Below are 22,682 nucleotides of genomic sequence, written 5' to 3'. Positions count from 1 at the left end.
TTGGCCTCCCTGTAGCCTAGTTTAGTTTTATTCTCTGGGACCCCACACACTCAGCCTACACTCAGTGGCCAATGGCTGGGACCAGTGTAGAAGATAAGGAAACTTTAATTCCTTCCTTCCTTCCTTCCTTCCTTCCTTCCTTCCTTCCTTCCTTCCTTCCTTCCTTCCTTCCTTCCTTCCTTCCTTCCTTCCTTCTTTCCTTCCTTCCTTCCTTCGCTCCCTCCCTCCCTCCCTCCCTCCCTCCCATCTCAAATGCTTATTACGTACCAGACCTTTTTCTAGACACATGGTTGGGGGCCATAGGAGCAGTTAGCTATGGGTCAGAACTAGGTTCCACGCCTCCTAAATCCCATGCTAGGGGACTGTCTGCCACTGTGGGATGGGGATGCTGAGGCTGGTGGCCTCCTTCAAATGAACTGTAGAGCTCATGCACCAGGCAGAGCTCTGGGCTGCTCTGTGAGGTGACCAGAGGTGGCGGGGCAATGTCAGCCTAGGGCTGTATCAGGATCCCCTCCAGGTTTTTACTAGAGTCAAACCCAAGCCTCCTTTCTCTTCCCCCACCTACCCTTAAAAGGCTTGGAAACAAGTTGACTTATAGACAAATTCAAATATATATAATTTCAGCTGTGTAACTGAGGAGTCAGTTCTCTGTAGGTCCTGTCTGTATCCTTCCCAGGGCTTAGTACCTTTCTTTGCTTTTATTTATTTGTTCATTCTCATTCAATATGTTCTTGTCAAGAGTTCACTGGTAAGGTCGTGCGGTAAGGTTTTAAAAAGAAAGCCCCCTCGGCGCCTCAGTTTCCCCATTTCTAATAGGAGTGTTGCTCCATTCTGGCTTTCTTACAAGGATGTGGTAAGGATGAACTGAATAATGGGTAACGAAGAATTATTACATTTGGGTATCGAGTGAATAGAATGCCCTGTTTTAAACTGAGCACAGTAGAAACCTGTAGTAGGAATGCAGCAACCACTTGTGCCATGAATAAATTAGTGTTGGAATAAATGCATTTCCTCCCTCTCCCCATCACAGTTCCTCTACTCCTGTGTTAACTCCGTAGACAGGCCAGCAGAGCCAGCCTTGCAGCTGGAGATAAGGCCTTTGGTGGGTGTCTCCCCTGTCACACCTTCAAGTGGGTGTGGGGGAGAGAGGTGACTCCTGGTGCTGGTGGAACCCCCACATGGAGATAGACACGGGATGGGCTCTAAGTACCCGCGCTCTGTCCGGTGCTGCCTGCCCCTGTGGGCCTTGATGCTGGAGGCTGCTCTCATCCTCATCTTCTACTTTTTCACCTCCTACGATGATTCCCCCGAGAAACAGAAGAAGCTCATGGGGACCTATCAAGGTGAGGGTCTATTTGGGGAAGTCATCTTGGAGGCAAGTAGCAAGGACTGGGGCAGGGGAGTTCTGTGATTCTCCAGGGGCACAGATGTTTCTTTCCACAAAATCCCCAAGGAAAAGGATTCCCACATCTTCTTCCATAGATTGTGCCAAGACCCCGCCAACAACGTAGGCTCTCCTTAAGAAGCAGTGCGAGCATCCCCTCTTCCGTGAAGCCCACCTTGATTTGTGAGTGTGGAGTGAGGGGCCTCCTTTTCTGTGTTCCCCAAATTCCCTAGGCCAAATGGTCTTCATAATTCTCTGCTTCTCTGCTTCCCCCCACTTCTCTCTCCTTAGCAGCAAGAAATTTCATGTTGTTGGGTTTTTGGTGTTTGTTTCCTTTTTTTGATCTTTCTTGCTCATTTCTCTACCACCCACCGTTTGGAAGGTTTAGACTGTTGCTCTTTCCCCCCACCCGCCCCTTCTTCTCACTTAAGGCCTGGAAAGTCTGCGTTCTGTCTGCAAATTCAGAGCCAGAAGGTTCGGCTGAAAGGAAGTGTAGGATGGTGGTTATTTTATATATTGCTAAAAATATTCCCAGACTGTGATGAGAACAACTATAAACAAAACAGATGTCCACAGTGGTATGACTTTGCATTTTTTAAAAAGTTGAAATGAGTTTCAAGCATCACAGTGGGCTGATAGGTTGGTTATGATAAAGGATGGGCCTCCTTGAGTGACATCCCTGAGATGAAGTTGGAGCTTGAGCCTGGTTGAGTACTTGCTTTTTCCTAAGGGACATTAACTGACTAGTTAACTGCAAGCAAAGGGAAGGCATGTCAGGGCCCATGGCAGAGGCAGATAGAACAGAGATGGCTTAGGGAGGGAAGCCCCTACACCACTTAATGGGCTGGACAAGCAAGATCTGGGCACAGTTTTAATTCATTTGAATGTACTTTAATTCTTTTCAAATCCAATACAATATACTTCAGTGCATTCATTCATTCATTCAACCATGTATCATATCCGGTGTGGGATCCAGACGTGTGATGGTTAGAACTGATATTCATTGAGCACTTACTATGTACCAGGCACTATTCTAGATGCTTTACATTGAACCCTCACAACAAGCCTATGGAGTAGGTAGGTACTGTTATGATCTCTGTTTTTCGTTTTTGTTTTTTGTTCGTTTATTTTTGAGGCTAGTCAAGTGAAGCAGTGGGAGTGGAGAAGGAACAAAGAAATTGTAACTGGTTATGATCAATTATTTGTAAGTACCACTGCACTCAGACCTGCCTTATCTCCATTTTTCATGCGAGGAAACTAGGCACATGGATACTGAGTAATTTACCCAAGGTTGCTCAGTTAGCAATAGCGCAGCAGATTTAAATTTAGGCATCTTGGTTTTAGTTTCCATGCACTGAACCATTTTGCTTCAACAGCTCATTTTTACAATAGGGTTGAGTCACTTTCATATAACCAGTAGGTATAGGAGCCACTATTCTAATCTTGTAGGTTGGCTCCAGGGTCCATGTTCTTCACCCCCACACTGTGCTGCTGACATAGGTATAAAGTGTCCTTGGAAACTCACTTTATGTGGAATCACAGAGGAAGGTCCACAACCCAGGCAGGGCAGATGATGGTGTCAGGGAAGTCTTCTGGAGGGAGGTGACTGCCCAGCCAGTTCTTGATGTCTCAGCAGGAGTTAACCATGTGAAAAAGGAGGGTCCTCTAGAGTGAGAGGACAGCAAGAGCCATTGTGTGTGCACATACTGGGGTAGACTGGGCTGGGGCTTAACACTGCAGTGCTCCTGGTGTGGTGGACCCATTGGGTTGAGGGAAGAGTTGGGCCTTCATTTTGCTGATCTAATAGGAGGCAGGAATGGGACGGGTTTGAATTTGGGTTATGGAGAAAGCCATTTCAGAGCTGGTATAGGGGAATGAGGGAGGGGGCGTGACTTCAGGCATGAGACCAACATGGAGGTTGTAGTGTAGTGTTGACCCGAGGGCTTCAAACTTCTGATTGAGCACACGCCATTTTTCAGAATGCGCCACATTAATATATTCTACTCGACTACTCTGCAATATATAACATGCTTTATATATTATAATACATACACACGAATTAGAAAATCTGAAAGAGATCAAAATGAAATATATAATATTTTCAAAATACTATTAGTAATGGTGCCATTCAATCTCCAAGCGAGGTCCATTGTTACCATTGATGACAGTGAATATAAATCCATTCCTCAGTCATTTTGATAATTTCGAATTGTCTTGGTTGACTTCTTGTCAGGTCTGATTAGACTGCCTTTTTTTTAACCTTGAACGTGACTGACAAAGAGCTCCGCAGAAGAAGTATCACTCTGCCCTTGTCTTTTTGTTTATTTAACTGCTATCATTGTTCTGCATCCAATCTGTGCTTTTCGCAGTTGTTTAACCCATTAGTCCATTTTGTGAAGGTTAGTTGAGTTTAACCTAGATAACTTAATCTGTTAATCCATTTGTCTAATCCAGTCCATGTAAACTACAATGAATTATTCAAACTTGCCACTTCTAAAAGACATTTTTGAAACAATCAGGAAATCTGAATATAGCATGAATATATGATATGCAGGAATTATTGTTAATTTTGTTAGGTGTGATAAAAGCGTGATGGATTATTTTTTAAGCCCCTAACTGTTAGAGAAGCATTTTGAAATGGTATGATGTCTAGGGTTTGCTTTATGAAAAGAAAGAAAGAAAGAAAGAGAGAGAGAGAGAGAGAGAGAGAGAAAAGAAAAGAAGAAAAAGTGAAGAAGGATCATAAAAACAAAATTGGATCCATGTGACAATCATCAAAGCTTAGAGATGGGTACATGAGGTCACTATGCTATTTTCTCTGCCTTTGTGTATGCTTAAAAATTTCCATAATGGTTAAATTTTTTAAAAAAGCCCTGCCATTAGTTGTAACATTACGAATATGAAGAAACACATATCAGCCCTTCTCAGTGGCCCAATATTCCCTCAGGACACCTTCCAAAGCTAGGAGATTTGAGGCCGTCTGACATCCTGAGCAAGTGAGGGGAGGTTCTGGGTTAATCTGGACATTAAATACTTGCAGAGTTGTAAACTTCACCAAATACCGTTAGAGGCAGAATAGCCTAGATCAGCAGTTCTCAAAGTCTGGTCCCCAGGCCAGCTGCCTCAGCATGCCCTGGGGAACTTTTTATAAATGCAGATTCTCAGGCCCCAACCCAAACCCACTGATCAGAAACTCTGGGGGTGGGGCCCAGCAATATGTGTTTTATCAAGCCCTTCAGGTGGTTCTAATGCACATGAAAGTTTGAGAACTACTGGAGTTAGACTGATTCGAATTTTGCTTCTGCATCCTATTAGGTGTGAGACCTCGGGCAAATTACTCAACCTCTCTCTGCCCCCATTTCAACCTCTGTCATCTGATCATAGTGCTTACTTCAGTAAGTTGTTGTAAGAATTAAAAGAATTAACACATGTAAAGACCGATAAAGATAATTAGTTTTTATTATTAATAAGCTTTAATTTTTTATTTTTTAGATAAAAATAAATAAAATTAGAAGTGCTAATATATTCTTCCAGCAACCTCTATGGATTGTTTTGGGCATCTTCTGAGGTGTGTATTCCTTGCTCTAATGACCACCGGTCTGAGTGACCTGTGATGAGTCCAATGGGCAGGGACAGTGGAGGAGAAGCAAGGAGTCAGATCAAGAGATGTTTAGGAGATAAAGTCAGATGTATTTGGTGAAAAAGAGGTAGGGGTCAAGGATAGCTTCAGATGTGTGATGTGGCTTGTAGACATGCCTATTCCTGAGATGAGAGGCACAAGGAGAGGGATAGGTTGTGGGGTAAATGAACAATGAAATGTCCATTATGGGCTTAGAGTTAAGGTGCCTGTGAGATGCTTAGGGGAAGCAGAGTGTATCAGTTATCTAATGCTGCATGACAACCACCCCAAACTTAGTGGCTTAAAATAGCAACCTTTTAATTTACTCATGATTATCATTCTGTGGTTCACCAATTGGGCTGGGCTCAGCTGGGCAGTTCTTCTGTTGGTTTCACCTAGGGTCACTCATGCATCTGCAGCCTAGATGTCTGACCTCAGATGGCCTCGTTCACATGTTTGGCAGGTGGTGCTGGCTGGCAGCTAGGCCATGTGGTTCCAGCAGGCTAGCCCAGACTGCTTCACATGGCAGCAAAAGAACTCCACAGTAAGAGAGGGCAAGCCTCAACATGGAGGTACTTTCCAAACCTCTGCTTGTATCATGTTTACTAATGTCCCATTGGCCAAAGCAAATTACAAGGCCAAATCCACGTGGGAGGGGTCTATACTGGGAGGCATGACTCATTGGGGGCCATTACTGTAACAATCTACCACACAGAGCCTGCCCTAGGGCTGCCAAATTGGGCACATCCTGAGCCCTGTGCTGTGGATACACCCATGCCCCCTGTACTCCTCAGAGGCAGGGAGAAGGGCTACCAGAAAACAAGAGGGGTTTTCCTAGTAAAATGTAAATACCCCAAACCATGGCACTTTCCACATCTCAGCCTTGGGCTGCTCTTTTGGGAAATCTTTTTCTTTTCCCAGGCTGCTTCAGGGGTGAGGGTGGGCTGGGAGTCAAGGCTGTGGGGGAGGAGGCAGCAGTGTGGGGCTCCCTGGATGGCCCCAGCCTGGGCGGCAGAGGTCTTCAGCAGTGGGGAGCACAGAGTGGAGGTCAAGCTCAGAGCCTTGGGGGCAGAAGCTGGGCTGGAAGGTTCTGCAGGTCAGAGGGAGGGGCAAGAGTGGGTGGGGGCACAGATCCAGAATCACAGGGGCAGCAGGCCTGAAGGGGCAGCTGCCCATGTGGATGGACTCAGATGGCTGAACTGCACTTATCCAAACGAACAGTTTGCAAGTGAATGAACAGGCCCTGAGAGGGAATGATCTTGCTCAAAGTCACACAGCTAACAAGTGGCAGGCACGGGGTAATAGTTATTAACACTCACTGTGCACCCAACCAATGCTGGGCAAAGTGATTTGCATGAGTCAGCAAGCTCAATGTTCACAGCAATCCTCTGAGCAGGTACTATTGTTTCATGCCCATTTTATAGAACAGGAAGCCTGTGACACAAAGGTAGAGCCAATCCCTGAACCCTCACATACTGACTTGGAGCCTACACTCCTCACCATTTCACTGTAAATGCTGCATGGAGAGGTGGGAGGCATAGTGGTAAACCCTGACAGGGTTCAAATCCTCCTGCCACCACTTACTAGCTGTGTGGCTTGGACTAGTTGTAGCACCTCTCTGTGCCTCCCTTTTCCCATCTGTAAAGTGGGGATAATAACTAGTACCTACAGCATGAGGTTGTTGAGGGTTAAGGCTGTAAAGGACTCAGAACAGTGCCTGGTATGTGGAGGGTACCTTCTATGTGCCTGCTGTTCCAATGATGGTAATTATTGCCTTGTCTGTTGCTGCTGGACTCCCAGGTTACACTTTCTTTTTCAAAGTCATGGGGCTTTCATGAACTTTTCCTGAAGGCTGCCTTAGACTGTAAGATTCTCCTCTGGGCCCAGTCATTGAGCGCCCCTGGGGCACATCTGCTCTTTATCACCCCTGAACACCTTAGAGTTCATGAACTTATCAGACTGGTGGATGAAGGGTGTAAAGCAGGCTCTGAGAGGTGGAGGCTGACACCAGGGGGGTGTGCTGAGATGGGACCCAGCCCTGAATCTGGGTAGTGAGAGGTAAGAGGTGTGGGTATGGGCCTCAAGCCCCAGGAGGCTGGGAGAGAAAGGGAGAGGATGTAGGGGGGAGTGGAGAGGGGCTTGAAATCAGATGGTATTTACCGACCGGTTTAGGGCATGTGGGCTCTGTCAAAGCACTTGCAAACTGCGGCCGTCATTTCCTCTTGTTGGCTGAAGCACAGTTTCCTCCCTTGGGAATAGTGGGGCCTTGGGGAAGAAAGCCCTGAGCACCTATACCTGGAATCAGGGGTGGCAGCTATGCCTGATAAAGCCCCCTACCCAGTAACCTCTGGCTTTCTAATCTTTAGGGGCCTCCTCTGCCCTTATCCTGGTGACCGTCCTCTCCCCACCTTCCTCTAATCCCCTCCTCAGCATATTCCAGAGCTGTAAGAGCCTTAGACAGTATCAAGTCTGACTCCTGTGTGTTACAAATAGGGAAACTGAGGCCTAAGAAGAGCAAGGAACTTGCCTAAGTTCCCTTAGCAAGACCAGGGGAAAAAATAGAGATAGCCTAGGCTGGTGGAAGGGCACTGTACCAGGAATTTGGAGCTGGGCTCTGTGGCTGACATGCTGTATCAGACCGTAGGTGTGTGTATTGTTCAATGGAAGTGAATTTAAATGGGCTTTGTAAATCGAAGGGGCTTTCTGAGACTTTGGAGAGTTCTAGTAACAACAGCTTCCTCCTCGTTATCAGAGCTGGGGCTGGAGACCAGTGGTAGGTGAGTTCTTATTGCTATGATTATCATAATGAACAACCACTGTTTACTGAGACTTCTCCACATGCCAAGCACTGTACCAAACACTAGAACAAAACACTATTTCCTTCAGATCTCCCAGCACCCTCTGAGATAGGTATAATTCCCTTTTTTAGCTGAGGAGGAAAGTAAACAACATACAAGGCCACAGGGTTACAAGGCTGAGACATATAAATGGCCATTTTTATAGGCCAAAAATTGTCAACTGTTGGCTGTTTAATTAGGTTTAACCTAATAGGAAATACTAGAGCTGGGATCACACAGAACTGTTTAAACTCAAAGCCCATGCTTTGAAAAATTGTTTACTGTCTACATGCTGGTTGCAGAAAATTTAAACACTGAAAATAAAAGAAAAAAAGATCTCCCAAACCCAGAGACAATATCCATAAGGGGGAAAGAATAAAATTCCTTCAAGATGTCTGTCCAGACATTTATACATGTATTAAAATAGTTGGTGTTTATTGATAAAATGGCCTTTACTATTCTGAGCGATTACGTGCATTATACCATTTGATTTCTGCAATCTGATGAAGGAGGTATGATTATTTTTCTCATTTAACAGATGAGAACTCAAAGTGGGCTGATAATGTGGTAGTTAAAGGCACAGGCTCCAGCAGATTGTCCAGGTTTAAGTCCTGGCTCTATCAACTGGGGCAAGTTACTTTACTCCTCTGTGCCTTGGTTTTGACATCCGTAAAATGGTGATAATAACAGCACCCATCTCAAAGGATGGTTGTGAGAACGAAATGAGATAGTCTATGTAAAGTAATTAAAGCAGTATTGGCACATGGTAAACACTTAATAGATAAGCTGCTATTAAAGCTCAGGGAAGTTAAATGACTAGATGAAGACCACACAGCTAGAAAGTGCCAGAGCCCTCATTCAAACCCAAGTTCATCTAGTTCTGGAGCCCAAGCTGATTTTCAGAACTGAAATCAGATCAAGGTGCCCACCCTTTTCCCTTTGCTGGCCCTCTCCCTGCCATCAGGTACATCTCGTCCACTCACCTGCTATAGTAGCCCTTGCTCGGGGTCTGAAGCCAGGAAGGATGAGGGCCCTGCTGTTTTCTGCTGGCCCATGAGGTCCCTCATAGCAGGTGTTGAAGGGAGAGACCTGTTTTCTGCGAAGCTAATTTGGTTCTTGCTAATTTGACCACTGGGCCTGCCTCTGCCTCCTCTTTTCTGTATGACCTGGGCCAAGTCACTCCATTTCTGTGGGCTTTACTTTCTCATGTGCATGATGAGGGGGTTGAACCCGATCTCCAGTAACAGCCACAATTACCTTTACTGAGTGTCAACTATGTGCCAAGCATGGGTCCTGATGCTCTACACCTGTTCATATCAGTATGTTTACTAATAACAATAGTTGCTGCATTTACTGAACTCACTATGGGCCAGGCCCTGCCTTAAGTGCTTAACCAGCATTAGCTCGTCTAATCCTTATCTCCACCCTGCATGGTATGTATATGTAATCCGCATTACTGAGATGAGAAAATTGAGGTTCAAAGAGGCAAAGTAACTTGACCACGCACTCTTAAATGACCTCGAATGTCCCTTCCAGCTGCCCTTCTGCAAAACTCTAATGTCACACCACCCTCCATCCTGCCCACCTCCTCCCCCTCCTCCTTCTCCACCTCTCCTTCCTGAGCAGGCTTCCAGGATGTTACGGTGATGGCAGCCCTCGGCTTTGGCTTCCTCACCTCGTCTCTGCGGCGGCATGGCTGGAGCAGTGTGGCCTTCGGCCTCTTCATGCTGGCCCTCGGGGGGCAGTGGGCAGTCCTGCTGGACGGCTTCCTGAACCACTTCTCCCGTGGAAAGGTGATCATCACACTTTCCAGGTAACCGGATGGTGGCTGCATCACTTTGGGGTCCTTGAGGGGCGTGGTGTCCAAGAGGGCAGGTTCTAGAAGAGCTAGGATATCCCCTTCTCTAGCACCAATGCCATGCAATATTTAGGATACACTTTTTCTAAAAGATTATTCATTGTTTATCTAAAAGTTAAATTTAACTAGGCGTCCTGTATTTTATCTGACAGCCCTACTCTGTGGTGTCACAAGGGGTCCAGATCTGTAGCCCTCCCTGGATCCTTTCTTTTTTAAATTATTGATTATGATTTTGTAAAGTTACACAATTAGTATAATTTCATAGAAAAATTAAGAAAGAGAGATTAGGAAAAAAAAAAAAATAGAAATGTCCCACCCAGAGACAGTCTCTTGAAAAGAAAGAAGGACTCTCAATCTTCAAATGCTGGTAGGCAATAAATAGCCATTCCTTTGCCTTCTTTAAATGAACTTTGATCCATTTAGATGCATTTATCTGAAATGCTAAGAACTAGCAAAACTTATCCACAATGCTAGAAGTCAGAACAGTGGTTGCCTGGGCAAAGAGGTGGATATTGATTAGGAAGGGGTGTAAAGTAACCTTCTGGGGTACGGGGGATGATCTCCATGTTAACATGGGGATGGTTACATATCAAGCTATACACTTGATAGAAGGAATTAGGTAAAATTTTTCCTTAAAAATTGTTTTTTTGTTTTATCCAACTCTGAATCCCATCTTGGGCATCTTGGGAATCTCTCAAGGCTACTCGGCTCCCCTCTGAGACCCTGCTAGACCTTCAGGGCACTGCTCTTCTTGAACTAGGCACTGTGCAGGGCACTTCACAAATATTATTTTGTTCAACCTTCTGGATAGGTGTCTAACCTGGTATACAGGTAAGGAAATGGAGGCTCAGAGAGGGTAAAGCACTTGCCTAAGGTCACACAGCGAAGTGGTAGAGAGGGCTTCAGCTTTAACTATCTGTAACCCTTCCCACACACTCCAGAGTGATCATGACATGAAACACACTCTAGCCAGCTCCCCACTAACTCTGAAAATAAAAAACTCTCCACATTTTTCTTTTTGAAGGTTTAGATCTAATCCCCACAAAGATTTGATACCACCCCCCCCCCCACCCTACCTCTACCCATTATCCACTTGGGAAGTGACAAAGAGCACTTGGGGGAATTGTGACAGTGGTGGCCCTGGTCTGGTGTCTCTGCTGCCTTGGCTTAAGGTCACACAAGCCTTCGGCCTTCTGTACCCTAGCCATCCGAGCAGGAGGCATCTGATAGTCACTCCCTTCTTGTGATGACCACAGGGACATGTTTGTTCTTGACTCAATCCAGGAAGACAATAAGGGGCCATTTGCAGCCTGAGTGAACTTCCATGCCCCACCCCTGGCCACGTGGATCCTCCCAGCTGTGACCTCTGATGGAACTGACTTTGAACAATGGGCTCCTTCCTGACCAGTTCTGGCCAGGGCTGGGCTGATGGGTGGTGCCAGACCTGCCTCTGGACACAGCATGCTCTCCCTCCCTCCCTTGGCCTCACTCAAACTCATGCCACCTGACCTGGCACTGAATTGGTTCTGCCTTGACTCCCTTCAGGGCAGGGGCCTGTCTTACTCAGCGATGTCCTCCAGTGATCTCCTCACATAGTAAGAACTTAGAAATAGAAGGGACCCTAAAAGTGTGATGTTTTTAATGCTGTATTTTGAAAGGTCTTGGAGGATGTTCCCTAGAAGATAACAGCAATAACCGATCCTCTTATTGCACTTGACACATATCAACTCACTTCACCCTCATGACAGCTTCAGAAGCGTTGCCTCTACCTTATAGATGAAGGCACTGAGGCACAGACTGGTTAAGTAATCTACCCAAGATCACACAGTCAAGAAGTGGCTGAGTTGGGATTCCAGGCCAGGCAACCTAGACCTGAGGCTGCACTCCTAACCACTGTACTTCACTGTTGCGCCAACTGAAATGCCACCGCTGGCACATGTCCTCTTGATTTAAGCCTTTGTCAATGAAATGAGCACTCACTTAAAAGCCATCACCTGTCCAGGCATGATAAAACATTGAGTAACCCCTTATTCTAAATAATTCCTGGTCCCTGTAAGACTCTGTATTAGTCCACTTTTGTTGCTTATAACAAAATACCTGCAACTGGATGATTTACAAAGAAAACAAAATTTATTGCTTACAGTTTCTGAGCCTGGGAAGTCCAAAGTCCATCTGGTGGTGGCGACAGTGACCCAGGGGTCTCACATTGTATGATGATAGAAGCAGAGAGATAGAGAGACAGACTCTCCTCTTCTTTTAAAGCCCTCAGAACCACAGCCCTGACCACCGTTATTAATCCATTCCCTACTGCACGGTCCTACAATCCAATCACCTCTTCAAGGCTCCACATTTCAATTACCATAATAGGATTTCCCACCCTCTTAACAGTCACAGTGAAGGCCAAGTTTCTAATACATAAAACTTGGGGGACACAATTCAAGCCTCACAACTCAAGCTTCAGTGAGTTTGGGGGGACATAATTCAATCCACTACAGACTCCTTCCCTATGCCCTTTGACTTTCTCTGACCTTCCCTCTAAAATCCTTGTGCCTTAAGCAGGACGTGATGTTGGCAGCAAACACTGGGGAAGCTACGTCCAGACTTCAGAGCACAGGCTTTGGATACAGGCCAACTAGGTTTGAATCTCACATCTGTCATCAACTGGCTGTGTGGCCATTGCCAAAAAAGCCAAGTTTTCTAGTCTCAATGTCCTCTTCTGTAAAATGAGGGTACTTACTGAATGGACATCTAGCACCATTTTGCAGAGGGTCACTCAGAGGGTTAAAATTTAAATAAGGTAATGTAGTTACAAGCCTGTTGTACGTAATGCTCAATAAATCATTATTACCATTGTTGTTGTGGTTGTAGCATCATCATCATTAACTCCCAGGGGGAGGAGGGTGTCTCAGAGCTGCTCAGGGGAGAGTGAATTGCCCAGCTCAGTGCCACCTCCTCCAGGAAGCCCTCCCTGATGAGTCCAGTCAGCATCGCTCTGTCCTTCCAATGAAGGTGATAGCACAGATGTTCTTAGTCGACAGGCTCACGGTGTAAGCCCTATCTCCCCTGCTGGATTATAAACACCTTGAGGACAAAAACTGTTTTCTCCTCCTGAGTCCCACACTGAGTATGCTCATTTGTCAGTGGAAGGAAGGAATCAGTAAGTGTTAATGATGCCAGTTTCTATTTGTGAGTTAGTTTTTTGTGCCAGTCTCAGTGCTCAATATGTACATATGAAGAATATTCCTTGTAATCAACACTGCACTACCACAAGAAAAGTATTATTATCATTCTTATTTACAGATGGAGAAACCGGCCTAGTGAGATTAAATAGCCGGTCAAGTGGCAAAGCTGGGACTGGAAGCCAGGCTTATCCTACTTCCAAACCAGGTCTCTTTCCACAACCATGGAGACGGAGAGGACAGACAGTGGCCCCAGATGACGAGGGGCGAGGGGGGGGGGGGGGGCACCGAATGGCGCGTGGGCTGGCAGGTGAAGAGCGCCCTCTACTGAGCATCTGTGAGTGATGACGGCAGAAAAGACAAATCCGTGGGCAGAATCCCAGTCATGAGATTCCAGAAGGGGGCCCTGAACAGAGAGCCTCCTTAACTCACCATGACATTCGTATGAGAACCTCCGGGCATCCTCAGTACAATAAGTGTGTGCAGATCAACTTCTCAGAGTGTAGATGCCACCCTGATGGGGGAAAGGATAAAAGGGACTCAGGTCTGTGCAGCAAGGCCCCCGTTGTGGGTAGAAATCTTGTCTTATTCTCTACTGTGTGCTCAGTGCCTTGAACAGTGCCAGGCAGAGAGCAGGTGCACGGCAAGTGTTTGCTGAGAGAGCAAATGAATGAATGGGAGGCGTCCTTCTTTCTTAGTCATCCCGGCCCTCTCTCTCTCCACCAGTATTCAGCGGGCCACCATGACCGCTATGTCGGTGCTGATCTCAGCAGGTGCCGTCCTGGGGAAGGTCAACTTGGTGCAGCTGATGTTGATGACACTGGTGGAGGTGACAGTCTTTGGTACCATGAGGATGGCCAGCAGGCAAGTCCTCCAGGTGAGTTACAGTGCTGTGAACGGGGGCCTTGGAGAAGAGGGGTGGGAAGGTGGAGAGGGGAGGGTTCCCCTTCCATTTGGTGAAGTTTCTGGGATTTAAAAAAATAAAGACAGGCCCAAATGGGGTTACAAAATTTTGGTCTGTGCTAAATGTTTAAACCCAGCAAACTAATGCCTTTAACTTACAAAATGTGATACTGTAAGACTGTGTTTTTCACAAGATAATCATGGGATATATAAAAAGAGAATTAATTCCCAGGGTCCCACCAGCAGTAGTCCCAGCAAGATGCATGGCCAGTGCTTCTTTCAAACTAGCGTGTGTCAGTAACTATATAGGTGATCTCATTGGGAGAGATTGTTGAAGGTCTGAGTTTGAAGCCAGCAGTGAAGGTGAGGCCAGTCCAAATGGCCCTCCCTGCTCCTCTGCCGTAACCCTGACCCTGAATAATGATATGGCGGACTTCCCCATCTCACAGATGAGAAAGCTGTTGCCCAGAGAGGGACAGCGACTGCCCAAGATCACACAGCGAGATAGTGGCAGAGCCCATGTGAGAACTCAGAGTCCCAGCTTGGTTTAGAAAAAAGAGCACTGGACTTGTAGTCAAAGACTGAGGTTTATAGCCCAGCTGTGCCATAAATCCCCATGTGACTCTGGGTAATTTAACCTCTTAAAGCTTCAGTTTCTTCATCTATATTATGAGGATAACATCACTACCACAAAAGGTTTGGAGGAGTAACTGAATTAATTGAATGAGATGATGCATATTTACAAAAGAAAAAAGAGATCGTGAAGCCTCTTTGCTATGCCTCAGTATCCCATAGTGAGGCCTTTGGATTTTACACTGAGAAATATGGAGAACATTGGGGAGTTTTGAGCAGATATGATCTGAGTTAAGTTGTAAAAGAATCCTTCTGGCTTCTGGGTTCGGAAAAGACTGAAGGGGCAAGGGAGGGAGCAGGTGGAGAGCAGAGGAGGCTGTTGCAATAATCCAGACTTGGACCAGGATGACAGCTGTGAAAATGCTGGGAGGTGGCTGGATTTTGGCTGCATTTTGAAGGCAGAATTGATAGGATTTGCTGATAGACCGCATGTGAGCTATGAGAAAAAGAGAAGGGCCAAAAATAACGCCAAGGTTTTGACTTTGAGCAACTGGGTAGATGATGGTGCATTTACTGAGATGGGAGCATTGAGATGGAGTAGATCTGGGAGGGAAAATCCAGAGTTTGTTTTCGAATGTGGTAGGGTTAGGGTTAAGGTTAGAGCTAGAGATGTGTATTAAGCATCCCAGTGGAGACACTGAATGGAAATGTACAAGTCTGAAGCTCAGTAGAAAGGTCAGGGCTAGGGATCTATATTTGGAAGTTGTCTGGTTATTGATAGTGTTTAAAGCCATGGGACTCCGGGAGATCACCCAGGGAGTGAATGTAAGTAGAGATGTGAAGAAGTCTGAGGACTGAGTCCTAGAGCACCGTAAATTTTAGATGGGGACATGAGGAAGAACAGGGAGAAGAGACTGGGGATTGTGGTGAGAGAGGTAGGAGGAGACCCAGGACAGGGTAGGATCCTGGAAGGAAAGTAAAGAGAGGGCTTAAGGTGGATCAAATTCCGTTTAAAGGTCAAGTAAGATGAGGCCTGAGAATTGCCCATCAGATTTGGCAAGGGGACCTTGACAGCATGGTTTTGGAGGAGGATGGAGGTTCGGAGTGGGAGATGGGGGAGCGGAGGCCATGTGGAGGCCGCCCTTCAAAGATTTTGCTGTAACAGGGAGCAGAGAAACGGAGTAGAAGCTGAAGGGCAGAATGGGGCCAAGGGAGATTTTTTATTTACTTAAGATATCACCTGATAGTTATATGCCGGTTAGAATAATCCAGTAGAGAAAGAAAAAAACTGATGACACAGAAGAGAGGTGAATTTCGAGAGTCAAGTCTTCGAGTTGGGAGGAGGGAGCGGGGTTTTGGGCACTGACGGTTTTAGGTGGGTGCACAGACAGCTCATCTTATTAATGGGAGGGGAGGCAGAGACCGTGAGTGGGCTGGCAGATTGGGTGGTGGGGTGCCGCAGTTCCAGTCGCCTGCAGGGAGAAAACTCTTTACTTATTGCTTCTGTTTTCTCAGAGGAACAAGAGGCAAAGTCATCAGGAGAGGTGGGGTTTGAGGAGAGGGAAGGTGTGATATGGTCACCTATGAGAGTGGAAAAGAGTGAGAGGACCAGAGAGCACAGGCTGGTCCCCGGGCCCTTTGGGGCTTGTGATCCTATGGAAGTGCACCGGTGATCAGGGCTGGGTACAGCTGCCCTGGGACAGATGTGGCAGAAGCAGAGAGTTGGCCTTGCCCAGCCTGGGGTACTGCCCAGAGAGAAGTCAGAGAACAGGAGAGACCAGAGAAGGGGCCGTCTGCAAGGAAGGGAATATAACAGTGGGCCATAAAATCTAAGCTGGTTAAGGAAGGAGTGAGAAAGTGACAGAAGGATGGACAGCAAACACGGGAATCCTAGTGGTTAAGAGCAAGCGCTCTGCACAGATTCTGCAGCCAGCTGGCCTGTGTCAATTCTCAGCTCAATCCACACTAGCTGAGTCAATCTGAGTAACTTAGTTAACCTCTCTGTGCCCTAGTTTTCCCATCTATAGGATGGGATAATAATAATAATACCTACTTCCCAGGGCTGCTGCAAGGATTCAACAAGTTAAAATATATAAAGGGTTGAAACAGTGCCTGGCACAGGGTAAGTGCTGTGGCAATGCTGTTATTGTCATCAGCACCATTATTATCAGGCTCGATTGACTAGAACTGTTGAGGTGGGGAGACCTAAGGAAGTGAGCTGGACAGATAGGAGATGGTGGTTGTGATAAGGTAGGATGCTTGAAATTGAGATTTTGGAGGTAGCACAGTTAGTGGTAATGACAAGGTCTAAGGTTTCAAGAGGATGTGGGTGGCAGAAACCTAATGTAGGGAAAGCTCTTAGAGGAGGGAAAGTTGAGGAACAGAGAGGGGAAGGAGTTGGGTGGACCAAGATGATGCCTTGGAAGAGGGATGGAGAGAAAGGTGCTGAAATCCTCAGTGACTAACAGGCAGCCAGGAGGCAGGCAGAGAACTGCAGCAGGGAGGGGAGAGTGTGGTGGCATGTCCTTTAAGGGAGCTGGGAAAAAAGAACAATGTCTGGAAGGTAATATTGGAGGTTCTTATTATTTATTAATTTTGATTTTCTTCATCTGTATATATGACTTTATTTTAACCACTAAATACTTCAGTGTACATTTCCTCAAAACAAGGGCATGTTTTTACATAATCATTGCTCAGTTAACAATATTGAGAAATTAACATTGATACAATATTATTACCTTACTAAATTTCACAAGTTGTCCCAATAATATCCTGTTTAGTGAAAGAAAAAAATTATTATTATTTTATTGTTTTGTTTTTTTAAAAGATGACCAGTAAGGGGATCTTAACCCTTGACTTGGTGTTGTCAGCACCACGCTCTCCCAAGTGAGCTAACCGGCCATCCCTATAATAGGGATCCGAACCCGTGGCCTTAGTGTTATCAGCACCACACTCTCCTGACTGAGCCATGAGCTGGCCCAAAAATTTATTTTCTGGTCCAGGATCGCACCTTGCATTTAATTCTTACGATCTTTAAATTCCACCAGTCTGGAACAGTTCTTTGGTCTTCATTATTCATGACTTTGACATGTTTTGAAGTTACACATTTTGTAGATTGTGGGCTTGTCTACTGTTTCCTCATGGTTAGATTGAGAGGATGCATTTTGGGCAGGAATTCCGCAAAAGTGCCGTGTGTCCTTCTTAGCACGTCATATTAGGAGATGTACTGTCTGTCTGTCCCATTACTGGACACTTGGTTAAGATGGTGTCTGCCAGGACCTTCCACTGTTAAGTTACTATTTCCCCCTTTGTAATTAATAAATGTCTTGTGAGGAGATAATTTCCTATGAATATCCTGTTTCTCATCCAACTTTCACCCACTGGTTTTAGCATTCACTGATTCCTGCAGAATCAATTAGTACTGTGGAGATTGCCAATACTGGTTTTCTAATTCCATCTTCCCTTCCACATCCATTATTTGGGATTCTTCTGTAAAGAAGAGCTTTCACTTCTCCATTCATTCATTCATTCATCTATTTATTTATATCACTATGGGTTCATAGATTCACATAGGCACACTTTCATTTTCTGTTTTTTCTCTCTCTTACTATGAGGATTAATGATAACTCCTTGGTCCCAAGAAAGAAAACATCACTGGAGCTTTCTTAGGCAGAATGCGGGGAATTTAGTATAAGGACCACTGAGGGCAGGATGTGCAGCCTGACTCAGGAAGGTGCTGGAACTGGATATGAGAAACCTTTAGGATTCCAAGTAATTCATGCTCTTAATCTTTTGGCTTCTTTTTCCTCTGTACATCTAATTTCTCTGTATACTTGCTTTCTCTTTAATGAAAAACATGTCCATTCCATCCCTGCATTTGTTCCTGCATTTCTATGTGCCAGATCCTGCAGAAAACAACTTTTCTCTCTCAGTTAGTCTCAGTTCTATAGTCTAGGGAGAGAGAATCTGATTAGTCCACTGAGTCATTTATCTCCTCTGGTCCAACCAGCTGCAACTGGCATAGATGATGGTTTGCACAGAGAAAACATGGCTGTCAAGAAGAGGGGTAAATTCCAGAGATGAAACACTGTGAGAAGCACATTATAAACCATTTCCTACTTTGTTACAGTCTTCATATAGATTGTTTTGAAAGACTGCATTAATTTAATGCCATCTCTTCTCTGCAGCTTCGACTTGCTAGTTTAACTGGTCTAGGGGAGGATTTAGCATAGATTTTGAGAGTTCACTGTCCTCAAAACTTCAATTTAGCTTGGGTTTGTTCACTGGGAGAGCTCAGAGGGAACCAGAGTCATTGACCAGAGCCATTTCAATGGAGGCAACTCGAGAAATGAGTATTCCAAGCCAATGATCCCCAAGTGAGGTTTCTGGATTCCTGGGGGAGCTCAAAGAGATTAAAGATGCAAGCACTCTTTTCAGTTTTTGCAAGGGATTTGCATAGGCTTTCATCTTTATGGATGAATGAGGGCTCCTTAGCATTCATATATTCATTTCACAAATATTTATTCAGTATCTATTACATACCAGGCACTCTTGTAGCCACAGAAAAATACAACTCTCATGGAACTTCCATTCCAGAAGGAAAGACTGCCAATAAACAATAAAATAGGCACAAGATATAACATCTTAGATGGTGATAAGTACTACAGAGAAAAAATAAAAGGAGAAAGTAGATAGAGTTGGGGAGGGGGAATAGAATGTTAGTTAGGGTGGCCAGGGAAGTCTTCACCGAGGAAGTCATTTTTGAGTACAGACCTGAAGGAAGCGGGTGCTCAAGCCACATGGTATCTGAGAACAGTGTCCAACCGATAGCAGGATGGTGGGAGTGGTCTGCATCTTCTGCCAAGAGGAGTATTTTATCACTGGCGCTGTTTAGAATTGCTGGCACAAGGTGATAATAAAAAGCAGACAGACTTTTAGTGGGCTTTAGTCTGCACTCCCTTATTGCTTACACTCAGGGTGACCATCTCCCTCCACCCTGCCCTGGTTACGCCCCTGCAGAAGGGTAAGAGCTTCCCAAGCAGTTGAATGACCTGGAGTGGGGACATGCTGGTGCATTTCAGAAAGAGAGAGGAGCAAGTGGGGGCGAGGAATAGAAGGTGAAATCATAGAGGTTAGTGTGAGAGCCGATCACACAGCGTCCTGTAGGTCATATAGCAAGATGCGGACTTTTACTTTGAGTGAGGTGGGAGCCACTGGAGGGATCTGAGCAGAGAAGTGACATGATCTGACTTACATTTTAACAAGGTCACTCTGGCTGCTGCATGGAGAACAGTCAGTAAGGGGACAAAGGTGGAAATGGGGAGACCAGTTAGGAAATTATTGCAATAATTTGGGGTAGCAGTGATGGTGGCTTAAACCAAGGTGGGGGTCTGTGGGGAGTGGTGGTAAAAATTCCGCCAATTCTGGGAGGATTACTAAATTTTATTTTCATGAAGCAAAATTAGCAAATATCTAGAATTTACTAAGGATTTTAGTTTGGTATTATAAGAAGTCTGGCTGCTTCATATTGCAAAGTTTATATCACTTATCACTCCACGCAGACTTGGAATTCCGCCGAAGAGTAGGAAGCAGTGGGGCACTTCCATGGGGCTTTTTGCCCTACCTAATGCTTTGACCTCAGCCAAAAGCCTTTAAGAACTAATGATAAAGGCCAATGAGTGAGCTCCCTGGAATAAATACACACCTACTCACAGGGCTCCTGTGAAGGGGGAAAGCCTGCTGGGCTGAGTGGGGTAAGTGCTGAACACTGGTCTCATGACTTCAAGTCACACAGCCTACGTGAAGCTCAGAACTTTCTCCAAGGAACATGGGGGTTTACCTATGTGCAGAAGATGCTACACTCACTACTCATGCTGGCTTTGGTTGCAGACAGACGACCACGTAAGCATGATGTACGTCCATGTGTTTGCGGCCTGCTTTGGGCTGACTTTGGCCTGGTACCTCTCAAGGCCTCTGCTTAAAGGAGTGGAGGAGAAAGAAAAGACAGCAACGAGCCCCAGTTTGTTTGCTATGCTGGGTAAGGACAAGGTGGGATGGGTGGTCTCCTACTGGGCTAAAAGCCAAGAGGCTCAAAAAGGCCTCTGCTGCAAAACCTCTCTCTTTACCAACTTACCCTGGGGTGTCTGAGACCCTTCATAATGACTCGTTTCGAGTGGTGTTTGCTGAAGTCACACCTTTGAATTAAGCATTCCCTTCTAGGGACCTCTCTTCATTAATACCAATGGAGAAGAGAGACTCATTATGTTTAAGTAAGTTTTCCCAATCCTTTTGTCCTTAATGGAAAGGAGGGAATTGGACAAGTGAAGAAAGGAGGGCGTGGGAGTGAGGAAAGGAACAGGGGTGGGAAGAGAATAGGACTAATGTTGTACTTTGAAAAGCTGCAGTGGATATGGTGAACTTAGACTGCTGGGAGAGGCTGAGAGGAAGTCAGGCAGTGAAGTCTGCCACAGGCGAATGAGTATCAGGCCCTGGGGCCAAGTTAAAGCAGCACGTTAATTTTTAAAAATAAGCACTTGGCCATTACGGACTGGGTCCAGGAGGTCTGGGGTTTGTAGATTTCAACTAGATTTCAACTCTCTGGGCCTTAATTTCCTTGCCTATAAAATGTTAGCTGGTTCCTACCAACTTAAGAATTTGGAAGGAAGACATGACTTGTCCAAAGTGCTAGCTAAAAAGTGACCAAGTTGAAACTTGTCAGCTCTAGGATTCTCCTCATCCGAAGCCCTCTGGAGGCTCAGGACTTTGCAATAGGGATGGTGGTTTTGGCCAATGACCCTCTCTGGCCCCCAGGTACCCTCTTCTTGTGGATGTTCTGGCCAAGTTTCAACTCTGCTCTGCTGGACTTGCCAAATGAAAGGAAGAAGGCCGTGCTCAGCACCTGCTACGCACTCGCGGTCAGCACAGTGACAGCCACCTCAGTGTCGGCCTTGGCTCACCCCCAAGGGAAGATCAGCATGGTGAGGAGGGGACTGACCCTTGGGTGGCATTTGGTCCTCCAGGCCTAACACACATATTTACGCCCCCTCCCACACCCTCAGTGCCAGCCCCTTGGGCTGGGAAAGAGCACGCCAGGTGATGATGCTTTGCCTGCAATGTCATGGGGCTTTAGGAAGAATGCTGGGTGGTCACACTGGGCACTGGGACTCAGGAGACTGTCAAATGACCAAAGGCTCTCTAGGGGAGTGACTAAATCCATCAGTGTTGACATCAAACAGACCCAAGTTTGAACCCTGTTTCTGCTAGTTGCTAAAGCCAGTCACTACAAGCAAGAGGCAGCAGTGCAGACTAGAATTAGTCAACCTCTCCCCCTCCCCCAAGAAATTTTTGTTTGTTTTTGTTTTTAATTTTTATTGAATCATAATTGATTATACATATTTTTGGGGTCCAACCTAGACATATGTTGATCAAATCAATATTACTAGCATATATATTGTTATAAATCATACTTATTCTTTATGCCCCTTGTCCAATCTCTCCCCATCCCCCCCCCACTAATTACCCTAGATTTCTTCTCTCCTTCTGAAAGAGTAATGGTTATTCTGTTGATTTGTTGCCTAGATGATCTGTCCAATGCTGAGAGGTGTGTTCAGGTCCCCCAGTATTATTGTAGAGTAGATGCTTCTTCTGTCCCTCTGGAATGAGCTTTATGGAGAGAGACAAACTCTTCTTTTCTTTAGTCTCTGCTGGTTACTCTCCTTGTGTCAATGCACTCCAGTGGCTGGTGGACCATCTGCATGGCAGTTGTGGTGTCTAGCCACTTTTGTGGCAGCCATGGTTATTGTGGTGGCCGTGGTGGGCCACCCACATGGAAGTGTTGTTTTTGGCATGCTCCTTACCTACTTAGTGGTGGCATTGGTGGTGTGCCTGGTTGTGGGAGGGGGTCTGGCCCCTGGCTCCAAACCTCAGGATCCCGGGAAGGCGCTGTGGCACTGGTGATGCACCTGGTTGTGGGAGGAGGGTCTGGTCCTCAGATCCAGACCTCAGGACCTCAGGAGGGCGCCATGGCACTGGCAGGGTGCCTGGTTGTGGGTGGAGGGTCCAGCGTGCCTGGATTGTCCCCCCTTTCTGGCTTGGTAGCGCAGGGACTTCTGGTCCTTCTAGGTGTTATAGGTGTTCTTTCATGAAATGAGGTCTTTACTAGTTAATATCAAACTTTGTCTCTGGTTGTGGGTACTCAGTTTTTTCTCCAGTTCTGTGTTGGATTATTTGTTGTTCCCACTACTTAAACTTTGAGCCGAAACTAATTTGTTGTCCTTTGCTTACTTCTAAAGTGGTAGAGCTCCCTTTGGGGACCAGTACTTGAGCTCTG

General features: G+C 45.9%; 1 protein-coding gene across 2 annotated transcripts in view; it reads left to right on the top strand.

Moving 5' to 3' along the window:
* Positions 1-1,195: 1,195 nt before the first annotated feature.
* RHCE (Rh blood group CcEe antigens) overlaps positions 1,196-22,682 on the top strand; it is a 42,847-nt gene continuing 21,360 nt past the window's right edge. Inside the window, exons 1-5 of one of the 2 annotated variants that reach the window (XM_063104587.1) lie at positions 1,196-1,343; positions 9,464-9,653; positions 13,604-13,754; positions 20,243-20,390; positions 21,164-21,330. In XM_063104587.1, coding sequence (XP_062960657.1) covers positions 1,196-1,343; positions 9,464-9,653; positions 13,604-13,754; positions 20,243-20,390; positions 21,164-21,330 — 804 coding nt within the window. The remainder of the gene's footprint in view (positions 1,344-9,463; positions 9,654-13,603; positions 13,755-20,242; positions 20,391-21,163; positions 21,331-22,682) is intronic. The other variant, XM_063104588.1, reaches the window with a different exon arrangement.

Source organism: Cynocephalus volans, chromosome 8, assembly GCF_027409185.1.
Source record: "Cynocephalus volans isolate mCynVol1 chromosome 8, mCynVol1.pri, whole genome shotgun sequence".
In the NCBI taxonomy this organism is placed as follows: Eukaryota; Metazoa; Chordata; class Mammalia; order Dermoptera; family Cynocephalidae; genus Cynocephalus; species Cynocephalus volans.
The sequence above is the reverse complement of the archived record's forward strand: the minus strand, read 5'-3'. Positions and strand labels throughout refer to the sequence as shown.